The 16,018-nt window shown below is 39.5% G+C and overlaps 1 protein-coding gene and 1 pseudogene across 2 annotated transcripts in view; both read right to left on the minus strand.

Moving 5' to 3' along the window:
• CUL5 (cullin 5) overlaps positions 1–14,162 on the minus strand; it is a gene marked incomplete at both ends in the record, with an annotated part of 80,582 nt that extends 66,420 nt beyond the window's left edge. Inside the window, 3 exon segments of the mRNA XM_079707856.1 lie at positions 10,797–10,906; positions 13,137–13,214; positions 14,121–14,162. Of these exon segments, the coding sequence (XP_079563982.1) occupies positions 10,797–10,906; positions 13,137–13,214; positions 14,121–14,162 (230 nt within the window).
• LOC307055832 (mitofusin-1-like) lies at positions 113–2,307 on the minus strand (annotated as a pseudogene). The gene has a single exon. The product of its transcript is annotated as a mitofusin-1-like (transcript).
• Positions 14,163–16,018: the final 1,856 nt, after the last annotated feature.

A 16,018-nucleotide genomic window follows, 5' to 3' on the forward strand; every position in this document is an offset into this window, starting at 1 on the left:
TATTTAGGTATAGTTAGTAGAATTCATATTTAAAGTCACTTCATAAAAATAACTGTCCCAATCTTCCAAGTTCCATTTTCTCCTATCATGATCACCAAAGCAATCTCTATTGTTAAGATTCTTCTTCATTACTTGAATGTAGAAACTGCTTAGTAAAATTCTCCTGCTTGTTTTCAAGTTGAACAGCTTTATTTCTTAAGCACTTTGAATTGTTTTATATTTTCTCCAATTGATCTATTTCTTTGGATAATCTAGCAATTTCCTCTCCTAGATGTCTTCGTGTAGTATCAACTTGTTGGCACAGGAGAGCAAAAGTGGTTGCCATTTCGTTGTACTTGATGGCTGTGGTTGGCGCTTGTGAAGCTAACAATCATTTGCAGTTTTTCAGTTTCATAATTCAGAAATTGCTGTTTAAAGGCTCTCTCCTTGGCACGGTGGTCCAAGTCAGCCTTTCATAAAGATACAAAGCTCCATACATACTTAATGAAACAGATATGAGTTTCCAGCCTACAGTTTTCCAAATCACTCCTCCAACAACAATGATGCCCATAGAAGTTCTAGACGTAAGAGAAGCTAATGCTGTTATTAAGGTAACCATGAGTTCTTCCTGTGACGCTGGATTGGTAGGAGCAGTGGGAGTAGAAGCTAAAGATCTGGGAAGCTGAAAGATAGGCTCTGATAATCCTATAAGAAGCCGCTGAGCATTTGTAGGGCCCAAGAAACGATGGACAAGGGAAGACCAGCCCAAGGAAAAATGAAATACAATATCCTCTTGAAAATCTGAACATAACTTGTGGCAATTTAGGTCATAGCTGAGATCAAATTTCTTGCAAGGAATCAGTGTATGTAGTTTATTCTGCATACCAGCTGGAAGTAATGGCTTCAAATTTCCAATAATTTCTTGCTGGGATTGAAGCATTGAAGCATTGACTTCATTGGTGCACTGATCAGCCAAATTTCTTCCCATTCCATCTTCTATGTGCTTATTTAACTCATTTTTATATACTTTCAATACACTTGGAGTAGGATGAAACTCAGAACAAAATTCATCAACAAAAACAGAGTCAACAAATTTCATCTGTCATTGCACATGAAACATTTGCAACCTCCTCTTGAAACCTCCCTGATAATATTCTTAACATTCAGTGTTAAAAGGTTCATCTGGTTTCGGAGAAAGTCCAGTCTATCAATTTGGTCTTCCCTCTCTTCTACTGAATAAACCCCTTTCTCTGCTGCTGTCACGTTTATTGAATCCAGTATGTTTTTCACAGTTTCTAGATCTGTTTAGCTCTGATAGTGTGCTGTTCAAACTTTGTTTTCACTGCTGACTGCGAGATACACTCCTCAAAGATTTGTTCAAAATTCTGAAACTCCTGTAATCTTGCCTGAAATCCTTCTGCAAGTGCCCCACCACCTTCTGGCATCCCCTGGGCTTTGTGCTTTCTGGCACTAAGAATTTGCTTTGCAGAAACAAAAAAGTTACGATTCCATGCTTCTAAAGGATTCACAACTTTGAGCTCCTCCACCAAGAAATGTAGGCATCTTTCCATGAGCTGTCTGCGTACATCTTCCATATATTCTGGCTCTGATGCAGAGGCATCCCAACGATTATTCAGAATAAAAATATTAGGCTTGGAAAGCCATTCATTTACCTTGTGAAAAAACTGTTTTTCCGTGTTCATTAGAGTTGATTTGGAGTTTACAACCAAAATGAAGACATCAGCATCTAAGCAAAACTTATCAATCCAGCTATCCAGCTCTGTAGTGACATCTGTACCTGGACTATCCACTAAAACCAGGTCATTTCTCAAGAGGGCACATTTTGCCTTTGGCCAGAACACATGTACAAGACAGCCAGCTTTCAAGTCTTTGTCCATATGAAGGGCATGGGCCAGCTGATTAACTGTCTTCACATTCTTTTTTTCATGTGACCCTTCTGTCATGAGACAGGCTTTATCTCCATCCGTCTCTTCAACACTCAGGAAGCAATTGGTTTTATGTCCAATTCCACTAGGGAGGACTTTATCCCACAACATGGCAATGATAACAGAGCTCTTCCCACTGCTTGTCCTGACAAAAAATGCCACTTTCATGTGTCTCCTCACCAATGATGGAAAGTTTATTTTTATACCTCTGTATTTCTATCAGATGATCCTTAGCAGCTACTCAGTCAAGTTCTGGATTCTTGTACATTGCTTCAACAAAATGTGATCCTTCTGTAACAAACTCCAGTAACTGGTCAAAGATTGCTGTAATTGCCTTCTTAGCCAGCACAAAGTGCTTCACTGGAGAAGCAGTTTCTGCCATTATGCCTGTCCCGGCTCCGACTTGTCACCCAGCAACCGCAACTCAGCCACAGCCCTCAAGCTGCCTCATTCTCCCAAGAGAGGCTGGGAGACTGGGCTCTTATTCCCAATTTAAATGGAATGCTTCCAACATACTATTACTGGGATGTTGCTGCTAGATTACTTACAGATGATCTTTATCAGTTTAAAGAATAATATTTTCATTTTTCTGTTTTATTTTAGAAAGATTATCTCTTTTTTCTTCATCTACTGAGATGATCGTTTTCTGATATGATTTTGTCTTGTTCTTTTTGTTTTCTGAGTTCAATTTTCATTTCATTATTTCCTCCACTTTTGCTGATTTCTCTCCTTAGCTTTTGAATTTTCAGTTCAAGTTTGTTTTATAACCCCACATGGTTGTGTGAGGATACTGAACTCAGTTCGGAATGCTGTATTTGTGTTCTACTTCATAGTTGGTTTCTGTGGGACAATTTTTATAAGCTAAAATGTTTCAATTTGTACTTTTTTATAGTTTTGGATAGATAGTGTCTGCTTTTTTCTATTCATATTCATTTCATGGTCAGGATTCCCAGTTCAAGAGTACCTCCTTCAGTTTAGTTCAGTAAAGTTCAATTTCTTTAATGGTCAGTGTTGGTAATAGTGGAGGAAAGGGTATCTGTTTCATTTTTGCAGTATCCTTATATCTTCTAAATACTTACTTGTCTGAAAACATGTTCATCTCGCCTTAAACATGATTGAAAATTTGACTAGGTAGAGAATACTAAGTTCAAAATAATTTCCCTTTAAATATTTAAAGAAAACTGCGTCAGCCTCCTGCATCCAATTTGGCCAATGAAAAGAGTGCGGCCAGTCTGTTTTGCTTGAAAGGTAACTCTCCCTCCAACAATTAGATTATTTTCTTTACCCTTGGAATTCTGAAATGAAGGACATGTGTAGGCATGGTTTTTAGCACTTTCAATATGAAGATCTGGAGGGTTGGGTGGAAACATACAAGATTTCAGCCCCAGGAAATTTTCTTCTTATCCTTTGGGGCTATATCCTCTCCTCTACTTTCTGTCCTCTCCTTCTGGAACCCCTTTTAAGTATAAGTTAGCCCAATTCTAGAGCTGTCCTCAATATGTCTTCATTTTTATTTAATTTTCCATACTTTGCTCTACATTCAGGGAGAACTCTTTGGTTTTATTTTTTGTATTACTAATTCAATCTTTTTTTATTTAGCTTTTTTATTTTTTAATTCAAAGGTCTTTATTTTGACTATTTCATTTTCAAAGTAGTCTCTTTCATTTTATTCCTCTCTAATGATATAACTAGAATGCTTTTTGAGCTATCTTCTAAACCTTGCATCATCTATTTCCTCTGAAGGTACAGTCTCTAGGATGGCCCCCAATGATCCCTGTCTCCTGGATGGTATTCATACCCATGTATAGTTCCCTCCTACAGTGTACAAAGCATTTGTCTGTGTGATCAACAGCATACAGAAGAAATGAAGGTCTATATATAAGATAGATAACTAATAAGAACCTGCTGTATAGTACAGGGAACTCTACTCAATACTCTAAAATGGTCTATATGGGAAAAGAATCTTAAAAAAAATGGATATATGTATATGTATAACTGATTCACTTTGCTGTACACCTGAAACTAACACAACATTGTAAATCAACTATACTCCAATTAAAAAAGAAAAGAAAAGAAATAATGGTTTGTAACTTCCAAAATTATGTTATAAAACACCATGACTTCTGTGACTTCTGTCTTGGGAACACTCTCTCTTGCTCTGGGGAAAGCAAGCTGCCACACAGTAAACAGCTTTATGGAGGGTTCTACACAGTGAGGAACTGAGCAGCTAGTGAAGAACTGAGGCCACCAACAATCACATGAGTAAGCTTTGAAGATCATTCACTCCTAGTTGAATATAGGCCTAGTTCTTTTGCCTAGAGCTTGACTGCAACTTCTTAAGAGATCCTGAGCTAGAAAGACCCAATTAAGCTGCAACCAGATTCCGGACCTTCAGAAACTGTGAGATAATAAATGTTTGTTGTTTTAAGCTGCTAATCTTCAGGGTAATTTGTTGTGTGGCAATAGATAACTAGAAATACAACAAAGAAGGTACAGGACTACTGTAATCATTCAGGCAAGAGAGTGGGGGGAAAAGACAGATGGGATGGAAAGAAATTCAAGAGGTACTTAAAAATCTATGAAATCTAGTAATCAAGCGGATATGAAGGAGTGAAAAAAACAGGAGGTTGATGGTAGCTTCCAGATTTTTGGTTTGAGACTATAAATAACAGATTTTCATCACTCTAAATTTGGAGTACTTATGGAACTTAAGTATGCAGGAAACAATAGGTCACATGGGTATGGAAGTTTGGAGAATAATCTGGATTGCTTAAATAGATGAGAACTCAGGTAAAAGAATAAGAAAAAAACAGAACTCTGAAGGAAACCAACACTTAACGGGCATAAAAGGGATGGATCAGCTTAAGATGACTGAGATGATGTAGATAAGAGATCGGAGAAAAAACAGGAGAAAGTGGTATCATAAAAACCAGCTTAGGAACAAGAAAAACATTAAAAAAAATTATTTGTAGTAGAGATGAATTTTCTTAAAAATAAAGTCTCACAAGTTGAAAATAATTTATTTTTAAATTTTAGCCTCAATTTCACAAACCAGAGTCAAACCAAACAACATGTATCTAAAGCAGCAGTTCTCAACCGAGGGAGGTACTGCCTCAGACATTTGGAAGTGAGAGCTTTTTTTCTTTCAATAATGAGGGGTAGGGAGAGGAGTACACAGAAAGTATCCACTACTAGAGTTTATGAGGGTAAAGGCCAGAGGTGATAAACATGCCACAGTATGCAGAACAATCTTGTAACCACCCAAAACACCAACAGTACCCCTGCTGAAAAATAATGATACAGGTTATGAGAAAAGGGCAACAAATAGTAAATGTCATTTAATACCAAAACATTATTTTAGTACCTCAGATTTAGAAAGATATAACTAACCTAAAGGTTATTAATTAATATGGCTAAATAGGCTAAAATTTGGAAAGATTTTAATTAATGTAGGTCTTATAATTTTGGTGTGGCATGATAAGACATACAGGAATCCTTTAACTTAAAAGGATTACATATTGAGCAGCCTTGGGTAACTCCACGGAGATCAAGGATTTTTAGAAACAATGTGCTGAGGCCACTAACTGTAGCAAGTACTATTTCTGCTTAGAAGTATACTTTAAGCAGGAAACACCATCACACTATGCTTCTTTTTCCAGTCAGGAATGTACAGAGAATAAGCATTACTCTACATGATAAATCATATTATTAACACAAACTGGCAAAAACAAAACAAAAAAACCCACCACATTCAACACGTTGTTCATAAAATACATTTAATCAAATAATTTAAGAAAAATATACGTATACATGAATGCAATGAAATTTTTAAAAGGTCTCAGCTGCTTTTTATTGAATTCTAATTTCTCAAAAGGCAGAATCATGGATATAAGTTAGTATTATGCAACAAGTTCTATGTTATTTAGGATTAGACTATTTTCTTCCGTGATAAAGAGAAAAAATGAGCACAGCAGCTTAATGTGTATAGATTATTCAGTCATACATCTTCAACTCATTGATACAGTATTTTACTAGTGCACACACACACACACACAGAAATTATACCAAGTCTGAAACTACTATCTTTATGAAGACATGGTTGCAAGGTTGGCCCTTGGCTGACATATAGGAACTTGGGTTTTGTGAGAGTTCTCACCATTTCCTGATAAGAATGGCTCACTGTGCCTAAACTGTTATGTAAAAATTCTGATTTATGTTCAACACTTGCTTTTTGTCTAGGATCTGGAATTTTGGTTCACGTCAGGCAGAAGCTGCCTTTGTGACCAGCTCTCTCAGTAAAAACCCTGGGCACTGAGTCTTTAAGAAGCTTCCCTGGGTCTTCCCTGGTGGCGCAGTGGTTGAGAGTCCGCCTGCCGATGCAGGGGACACGGGTTCATGCCCCGGTCCAGGAAGATCTCACATGCCGCAGAGTGGCTGGACCCGTGAGCCATGGCCGCATCCAGAGCCTGTGCTCCACAATGGGAGAGGCCACAACAGTGAGAGGCCCGCGTACCGCAAAAGAAAAAAAAGAAGCTTCCCTGGGGACTTCCCTGGTGGCACAGTGAATAAGACTCCACGCTCCCAATGCAGGGGCCCAGGTTCGATCCCTGGTCAGGGAACTAGATCCCACATGCATGCCGCAACTAAGAGTTGCATGCCAAAACTAAGGAGCCAGCGTGCCACAACTAAGGAGCGGGCCTGCCACAACTAAGGAGCCTGCAAGTCGCAACTAAGACCGGGTGTAACCAAATAAATAAATATTAACAACATCAAAAAAAGAAGCTTCCCTGGTAGATAGCATTTCACATGTGTTGTCCCAATTAGTTGTTGGAGGAATTAAGTGGATATGTTCCACTGGGAGAAGATGCTTGGAAACTTGTACCTGGTTTCCCCTGGACTTTACCACATGCACCTTTGTTGCATTTTGCTTTGTATCTTTCACTGTAATAAATGATAGTCATGAATACAACTATATGCTGAGTCCTATGAGTCTTCCTAACAATCATTGAACCTGGGGGTGGTCTTAAGACCACTGACATGGTTGGTGTCAGAAGTGGGATTCATTAAACATGGTGAAAGCACTGTTTGAGAAAAGGAAGGATTAAGTGGTAGTATGATGAACCTCTGCTACTTGCATGGCTATGAAATCAACCGTGGTATGAATCAGCAGCTGAGTTGCTATCTGCTGTGAGAAAGGTAAAAGTTACCTATGAAATTTGAAAATGACAGATCTAACCCCAAGAGAGTTGGCTCATTAAATCTTCTAGCTGCTTTGGCCATGCTGACCCAAGTGAGGAGAGAAAAAGCCCAGTACGGATGATGACTTTGGTTTTTGTTCTTGCCTCCAAATAAGAGGAGAAAAGGCCCAAAAGTTCTCAAACATAAGCTTTTCAATGGACCAAAAATGTTAAATGTTTGTGCTGGTCTCTCCTCCAAGCAGGAGGAATTAATAGTTATATTAGGTCACAGGGTTGGAGAAAATTTTAGATAACCAAGGGAGAGGAAACTATTCCAGCTGTTTCTTCAGCCTAACTACTGCTGCTTCAGCAACCTCTCCATGCCTCCTACATTCTGGTCAGGATCTCCCAGCAACTGTAATGTTAATATTGTAAATGCTAAATTTATTGCTAGGAGTTTGAATAAATCTGTAATAAGAAAAAAGAGGCAGGGAAAGTTTTAAAGATGGTTTTGTATTCTTTGGCTATTGCACCTGGATATATGATAAATAAAGATATAAAATATTATATGCTTGTACTTTCATAAATGCTAGAGGAATCAGGAAAAGTTGCAAAATAAAAAGTTAGTGACAGACTTCCCTGGTGGCACAGTGGTTAAGAATCAACCTGCCAATGCAGGGGACACGGGTTTCAGCCCTGATTCGGGAAGATCCCACATGCTGCGGAGCAACTAAGCCCATGTGCCACAACTACTGAGCCTGCGCTCTAGAGCCCGTGAGCCACAACTACTGAAGCCTGCACGCCTAGAGCCCAAGCTCCGCAACAAGAGAAGTCACTACAAGGAGAAGCCCGCACACCACAATGAAGAGTAGCCCCCACTCTCCTCAATGAAGATCCAATGCAGCCAAAAATAAAATGTAAATAAATAAATAAAATAAAATAAAAAGCTAGTGAGACACAATTTCCTTGCTTTTTACTGCTGGTGAAAGGATTAGAATTTGAACTGTTTGAGTACTGGAAACAGAATAAATAAATCTCCATAATGGATACTATTATTTCTACTTATTGCCATCTCAGAGAAAAGGGAGACAACATGAAAACATAAGAAATTTCCAAATAGATATACACTTCTGGAGTTTTAAAAAGCAGTTTTTAGTTGCTACTGAGCTCTTGTGAAAGCAGATGTCTGACCCTGAAAGGCTGATGATTTTCCAGCATGATGTGCATACTACTGAGTGGATTAATCTGAACTCTAAGACTGACAAAAATAAAAGGGTATTAGAAAAGTCTTGCTTGTCACTTGGACTTAGAACACGACTGGTCTGTAACATCTTGGCTTTGCCACTGCTCGAGAAAAGTCAGTGGCTTTTTTGGAATCCTGAATTCACAAATCCTAATTGCTTGGATCTAACTCTAAGCTGAAACCTGATATTGTCTGACATTGGGCTATTTAAACCTCAACACAAGCTGTGCTGAACTAAAGCAGGCATATGCTCAGTGAACAGGACATTGACTTGTGGACTGTTGAAGATTTGAGACCTCCTCTGTGAAGCCATAAACTGAAAATGTCATGGATTCTGGCTGGAAGATCTAAATCACTTGCAGATGCCCACAGAAAAGGGCTCATTCTCTGATGGGGCCATCTGAAATCAAGCTGCTGATAGCCTCTGTATCAGATATACAGACCTAAAGTGCATTCCTAACTTGTGGTTATTGCTAAAAGCTGCAAGTTGGGAGAAAGCATACTCACTCCTTACAGACTGGATTCATGATCCCCTCTCAGGGATGTTTCACTGCTATGGACTTGTGTCCAGCTTTCTGGATTAGTTGCAGTTTTCAACAATGAATTAAAAACCTGATATTATTTCCCTCACCTTCGCATCACCCTTCCTTGAACACACACCTTAGTAAGGCAACTTCATTATTAAACACAGCTATCTCCAGAAAGGAACTGATCTCTTCCAGGCTGCTCACTAGGTAAATAGTCAGGACAAAAGGGGTGGGGGTGTGATGTAAACTTATTATGAAAATTTTTGAAAATTTGGGATTTCATCCAGACCAATTCCTAAACATATGTCTTTCTAGTTAAGTTGTATAAAAATGTTTTTCTGTAAAAATGTTTTTGTTCCTCCTCCAGGTCTGAGTGACTGGGAAAAAAATGAAAAGCTTTCATTACTGAATGGGACACACTGATTTTATAAGGGAGAAAAAATAAAACTCAGCACCTGGTGAGGCACCAGGGAGAAGGACATGAATGATTTTTGTTTTTCATAAGTATTCTTGAAAGCTTTCCCAGCTCCTGGTGTTGGCTTTCCATGCTGTTGTGAGTGCTTTGAATTCAAACTGAATGCTGCACTTCAATCACACCTAGCAGTACTCTGAGAAGGCTGCGAGTAGCCCCAATTCCTATACCTTCCACAAAGAACACCTCTAAATGTCATCCACACTATGAAGCAAATGAAATGGTGTCGTGGATAAACAAACTGTTTGGAACTAATTGCCTTCAGGTAGTCTGTCTGAAAACAAGGCCTGAACTGAATTAAATGAACTAGACTGAGAACTCTAAAGTGAAAGGGAGGACACACTGAGGGCCCTGTTAACCCATACTATCTAATTTATGTCTTGCTTGGAGTACCCTAAAAAAGTGCAAACTCTTTGTTTCCAGGGTACCATGTGGGTCCTCTGAAATTATACTTCTTTTTGTATGTACCCTATCGTGACACTGCTTCAACCGTGGAAAATTTTCAGGTCAAATTCAACTTTATGGCTATAGTTGTGCTTTGCCTGAATTGATGCCTCAGGCCATGTCAAAGGTCCATACAGAAACTGAAAGAGAAAGCCACCTGCTTTTCTAAGATAAACCTCATGGTTGGCAGGATTTATTTTAACTAACTAAATTTAGGGCCTCTAAAAGGCATAACTGAGATCAATACTACAAGTTGGTCTTACCTTGCTGCACACGGGGGGGTGGGGATGGGGGCAGGGGTGGTGTCCTACTGGTAATAGTTTTGCTGTAAAGACATTCTGGCCAAAGGCTAAGAGTTAACATAACAGATCTGAGACTGTATTCCTTAGAAAAGCCTGTTTGGCTGGGATCTGAGAACTTGAATGTCTGACAGTTTCCTACACAAATAGAAAATTTTCCTGAAATTATGAGAATGGCTCACTGTGCCTAACCTGTTTGTACAAACAACATGGTTTATACTGAACACCTGCTCTTTCTGAGAGTCTAGAATTTTGGTACATGACAGGCAGAGGCTGCCTATGTGAGCAGCCCCCAGTAAAAACCCTGGGTACTGAGTCTCCAAAGAGCTTCTTGGTGACAGCATATCACATATGTTGTCAATCTTGTTGCTGGGGAAATTAAGTGCGTCCTGTGTGACTCGACTGGGAGAGTACTCTTGGAAGTTTGTGCCTGTTCCCCAGACTTGACCCCATATACCTTTCCCTTTGCTAATTTTGCTTTGTATCCTTTAGCTGTAATAAATCACAGCTGTGAGTATGACTTTGTGTTCAGTCCTATGAGTCCTCCGAGCAAATCACCAAACCTAGGGGTGGTCTTGGGGACCCCCAACACAATCAGTAATAATTTCAAACAGGTAAACAGTCCAATCTGGAGCCAATATTCCATTTGAATATAGCCACCGAATTTTCCTTTATGTTATCAAAAAGGTAGAATGAATGGATTACTTACGAAAACAGATCAAACCACTGCTGTTTTGTAACAGATTCCTGGCGTAAAAGCTTCAAAACAATTGGACGCATGAAGTCCCATTTGTCTTCAAACTGAAGAGAACCTTTATTCTTAAAAAAAAAAAAAAAAAAAGTAATTTAAGTGCAGTTAAATCAGAAGTGGCTGTTATTTTTATCTCTTAAGAAACAACTAAAGAAATTTAAAAGAACCAATTTTCCATAATGGAATCCCTATAACTTAATCTGGTATCAAAGAATCACAGGAAGACAACCATAAAAGAAAAAAAACAGTTATGTGAAAGTATGTAGCAAAGAATTTGGCCTTGTCCAAAGAGCCGGTCTGGCCTTTGCCCTTGGCTTCTAGTAGGTAATATCCTTGGGCCCTAAGAATGTTATATCTGATAAGAGAGTCTTTGTTAGCCTGGGGCCTTGGGTCATACTGGATAACCTAACAATGTGATTCAGGGAGGGGACTGGCAAACTCATATAGTCTTAGGGAGCAGGCCAATCCAGAAAGCAACAGTATGACTTAGGGTAGGGGGTTTGGGTCAATCAACCTGGAGACTGAGATTATCCACATGAGCAATGCCTACATGATGAAGCCTTAATAAAAATTCTGGACACCAAAGGTTGTGTGAGCTTCCCTGGCTGGCAGTACTTATATGCCCTGTCATTTAATGAGGGAAGGAGAGAAATGTGACCTGACAACACCAGAGAGGACAAGGGAAGCTCTGTGTTTGATCCTCCTGGACACTGTTTCTTCCTTTAGCTGATCTTAATCTGTATCCTTTCCCTTAATAAACCATAACCATGAGCAAAGCAGTTTTCAGTAAGATCTATGAATATTTCTAACAAATTATTGAACCTCAGGGTTTTGGGAACCTCCCAAATTTGCAGCTGATGTCAGAAGTGAGGATGGTCTTGTGTGTAGAGACTGTGCCTTAAACTCCTCACAAAAAGTATGTCAAAAATCCATATAAACTCTGAAAGTTGAGGAAGAAAAAAACCCAGAAAGATACTCATCTCATTTTATAATGCTAACAAAACCCTGATACCAAACTGGTGAGGAGAGAACAAGAAATGGTAACTGTAGACCAATCTAATTAGAACATACAGGTGCAAAAGTCTTTAAAAATATTAGTAAATTAAACAATTAAATAATACCTCATAATCATGCAAGTTTATTCCAGTGATTTGAAAGTGGTTCGATATTAAGGGGAAAAAATCAATTCATTACTAATAAGAAAAGGGGGGGCACCCCACATGTGTTACTCATGAGTATTGTTCCTTTTCAAGTTAGGTATGGCCATGTGACTTGCTTTAATCAATAAATTTCAACAAAAATCATTAATTTTCTAATACAGCAGCACCAAACACCCCTATGAATCTCACTGTTTTCACCATACAATTGTTGAGAATGTTGTTCACTCGTATGAGATAAGATCCATGTACTGAATGTAATGTTCGAACTCCCTGAAATTATATTCCGGAAGCAGTTTCTAAACATACGGTCTGACAAGAACCTACATCAGGATCACCTAGGATGGTGCTTACACATACATTTATAAAACCTACCACAGACCGGCTGGATCAGAATCTCTTGAGTTCAGAATTTATATGTTTAGCAAATTCACAATAAACTACATAAAAATGTTACAGGGTCTATGACCCCAAAAAGGTTAAGAACCACTGACTAACATTAAACTCCTGTGAAAGCAAATGATACTTCTTACATCTACAAACACAGCTGATCCTAAAAGTTACTGTACTTTCTTGCCCCAGGTACCTAACTTTTATCACAAAGTATTCTTATTATAGGGACCCATGGGAGATACTCAAAATTTAGTACTGGGATTAACTGTGCTTCTCCCCTGAAAAACTAGTTTGTTTTTACCTTATGAACTTAAGTGAATCACGTGGGTAACTTTGCTTTCCTTAGTGTTGGCTAATGAGAAATTCAGTCAGATTTGAGATCCTACGGTATATACTTCGTGTACTAATCTTATGGCTGGCTACACTTTTTCTGTTAATATCTTCCTACAACCATCATTTCTTCATTTACTCTTCCCTCTGAGAAAAGGGTGTGCAAATAAACAAATATGGAAGAACCACAAAAAGGACATGCAAATCTTTTCTTGACTATGACATGGAGAAACATAATACCCTCTTAATAAGAGAATATTTTATAATGTCAACTAGGTCTACTTCCATAAGCGATTCTGGCAACTTACAAAATGAAACCTAGTGTAAATCCTGCAATTAAAAATCAAAAAGGGGGGGCTTCCCCGGTGGCGCAGTGGTTGAGAGTCCGCCTGCGGATGCAGGGGACACGGGTTCGTACCCCGGTCCGGGAAGATCCCACATGCCGTAGAGTGGCTAGGCCCGTGAGCCATGGCTGCTGAGCCCACGTGTCCGGAGCCTGTGCTCCGCAACGGGAGAGGCCACAACAGTGAGAGGCCCGCGTACTGCAAAAAAAAAAAAAAAAAAAAATCAGAAAGGGGGCTTCCCTGGAGGTGCAGTGGTTAAGAATCCATCTGCCAATGCAAGGGACAAGGGTTCGAGCCCTGGTCTGGGAAGATCCCACATGTCGCGGAGCAACTAAGCCCGTGTGCCACAACTACTGAGCCTGCGTTCTACAGCCTGTGAGCCACAACTACTGAAGCAAGCCCGCACGCCTAGACCCCATCCTCCGCAGCAAGAGAGGTCACCACAATGAGAAGCCTGAATGCCACAACGAAGAGTAGCCCCCACTTGCTGCAACTAGAGAAAGCCCTCGCGCAGCAACAAAGACCCAGCACAGCCAAAAATAAATAAATAAATATATTTTTAAAAAAATAAATAAAAAATCAAAATCAAAAAGGTACATAATACTAAATAAGTATGAGATAAATACTGGTTAGGCTCTGAAATCTATCAGCTATGGTAAAATGACAGGAAACACTGTCTCTTAGTTGATGAAACATACAAGATTAACTACAGAAATATTTTCCTCTAATACTCAGTTAAAGGAGAAATTAAATAATTGAATTTTCCTATTAAGCTTTTATAATAGATTCCAAAAATGATGTTCAAGCAGTTCTTTGACCTATTCTCTGTTAAACTGAAAAGCATATAATTAAATCAAAACTAAGCAGCATGACACCAAACCTACTATCTACAAAAGATATTAATAGGCGAAGACACCTTCAAATTACGAACCCTGATTTATGAATTTTTCCAATGGCTAACTAAAGGCTGCCTCATCTTTACTGATGTGCTACAAGTCTCTCCTGCTTAAGTCTTTCATTACCACTCAGAATAGCTAATAAGTCTAGGATTATCTCACCCACCGGCTCTCTTTCACCAATAGGATTTCAACATTTGCCATATCCTTGTCCCTCTATCCTTCACTTTTTACAGCACAACTAATTCCCTCAGAGGCACTCTTCTCAAACACACAGATGGACCATGGGGAAGCTGATGGGAGATTGACCATGGGGGATAACTGGGAGAAGAATATTCCAGGCAGAGGAAGCAGCCATTGCAAAGACCCTACGGTAGAAGCATGCCTGATGTATTCAAGGTAGAGCAAAATAAGGACAGAGGAGAGTGGATGAGGTCAGGGAAGCAACATAGGGCTGGATCTTGTAGGGCCTTGAAGGCCATTGTAAAAAGTTTGGCTTCTATTATAAGTGAGATAGGGAACCATTAAAAGATTCTGAGCAAGAAGTGACATGATCTGACTTATATTTTTAAAGCTTCCTGATTGCTATGCTGAGAATACAATAAAGGGGCAAGTGTTAAACCTGAGTGTAGGAGGCAAGGTTAGAAATAATAGTGACATGGACCAGGGTGGTAGCAGTGTAGGTAGTGAGTAGTAATTAGATTTTATATGTTTTAAAGGTAGTGCTAACAAGATTTCCTGACAGCAGGCATCTGGGATTAGAGAAAGGAATAAAGCCTGACTCTCAGGTTTTTGTCTGGTAAAGTTAATTTGTATATTGGAACAGCAAAACGGAGGCCACCCCATTGGCCCAGCCCACATCAAAAATCTAAACTTAAATCAGCCTGCACATATGGGAAACACCTCACTGTCAAGGAAACATAACACCAATCACAACCCTCAGTTTCAGCTAGTTAACCTTACCTAAAAAATAGGACCTGCTTACCTTATAAGGAAATCCCTGACCTCCTAGCCAATCATGCCTTATTTCTGTATTGCCTCTTCTAACATCCTATAAAACTCGCTCGGACTTCCCTGGTGGCTCAGTGGTTAAGAATCCGCCTGCCAATGCAGGGGACACGGGTTTAAGCCCTGGTCCAGGAAGATCCCACATGCCACGGAGCAACTAAGCCCGTGTGCCACAACTACTGAGCCCACGTGCCTAGAGCCCACAAGCCACAACTACTGAATCCCATGAGCCTAGAGCCCGTGCTCCGCAACAAAAGAAGCCACCGCAATGAGAAGCCCACGCACCGCAATGAAGAGTAGCCCCCGCTCGCCGCAACTAGAGAAAGCCGGCACGCAGCAACGAAGACCCAATACAGCCAGAAGTAAATAAATAAATAAACTTATTAAAAAAAAAAACAAAAAACACCTCACTCGTCCCCAAAATCCTTCAGGAAGAGTGCTCCACTGCTTGTTAGGCACTGTACTATTCCAATCCACGGATTATTTCCCCTTGAATAAAGGGAAACTCGTTACTAAATTGTTTTAGTTTTGTAATTTGACATGTCCAAGAAGTATGGCATTGCTATCAACTGAAATGGAAAAGACTGTAGATGTAACAGGCTTAAGAAGGAAAGCTCAGGAGTAAAGCTGTAGAGATGTTACATCTGACACATCTATCAAACAGCCATTTGCAGATGTTGAACAGGCAGTTCAATAAGCAAATTTAGAATTTAAAAGAAAGGTCTGACCAGGAAATAAAAATTTGGAAGTCATCAGAGTACAGATGGGTTTTAAAACTTGTTATCGAATGAGATCAATAAGGGAGTAAATATAAATAGAGAAGAGCCAGGCCTGAGTCCTTAGGTATCTAACATTAAGAGTAGGGGAGAAGAGTAAGAACTAGGAAAGAGAAAGCAACCGAAGAGGTGGCAAGAAAACCACGAGTGTGGCATTCTGGAAACCAACTAAACAAAGCTGATCAGGAAAGGAGGAGTAATCAACTTTAGCAAATATTACTGATAGATCATGTAAGACAGTGGTCCCCAACCTTTTTGGCACCAGGGACCGGTTTC

The sequence above is a fragment of the Hyperoodon ampullatus genome, assembly GCF_949752795.1.
Source record: "Hyperoodon ampullatus genome assembly, chromosome: 7".
NCBI classification, from domain to species: Eukaryota; Metazoa; Chordata; class Mammalia; order Artiodactyla; family Ziphiidae; genus Hyperoodon; species Hyperoodon ampullatus.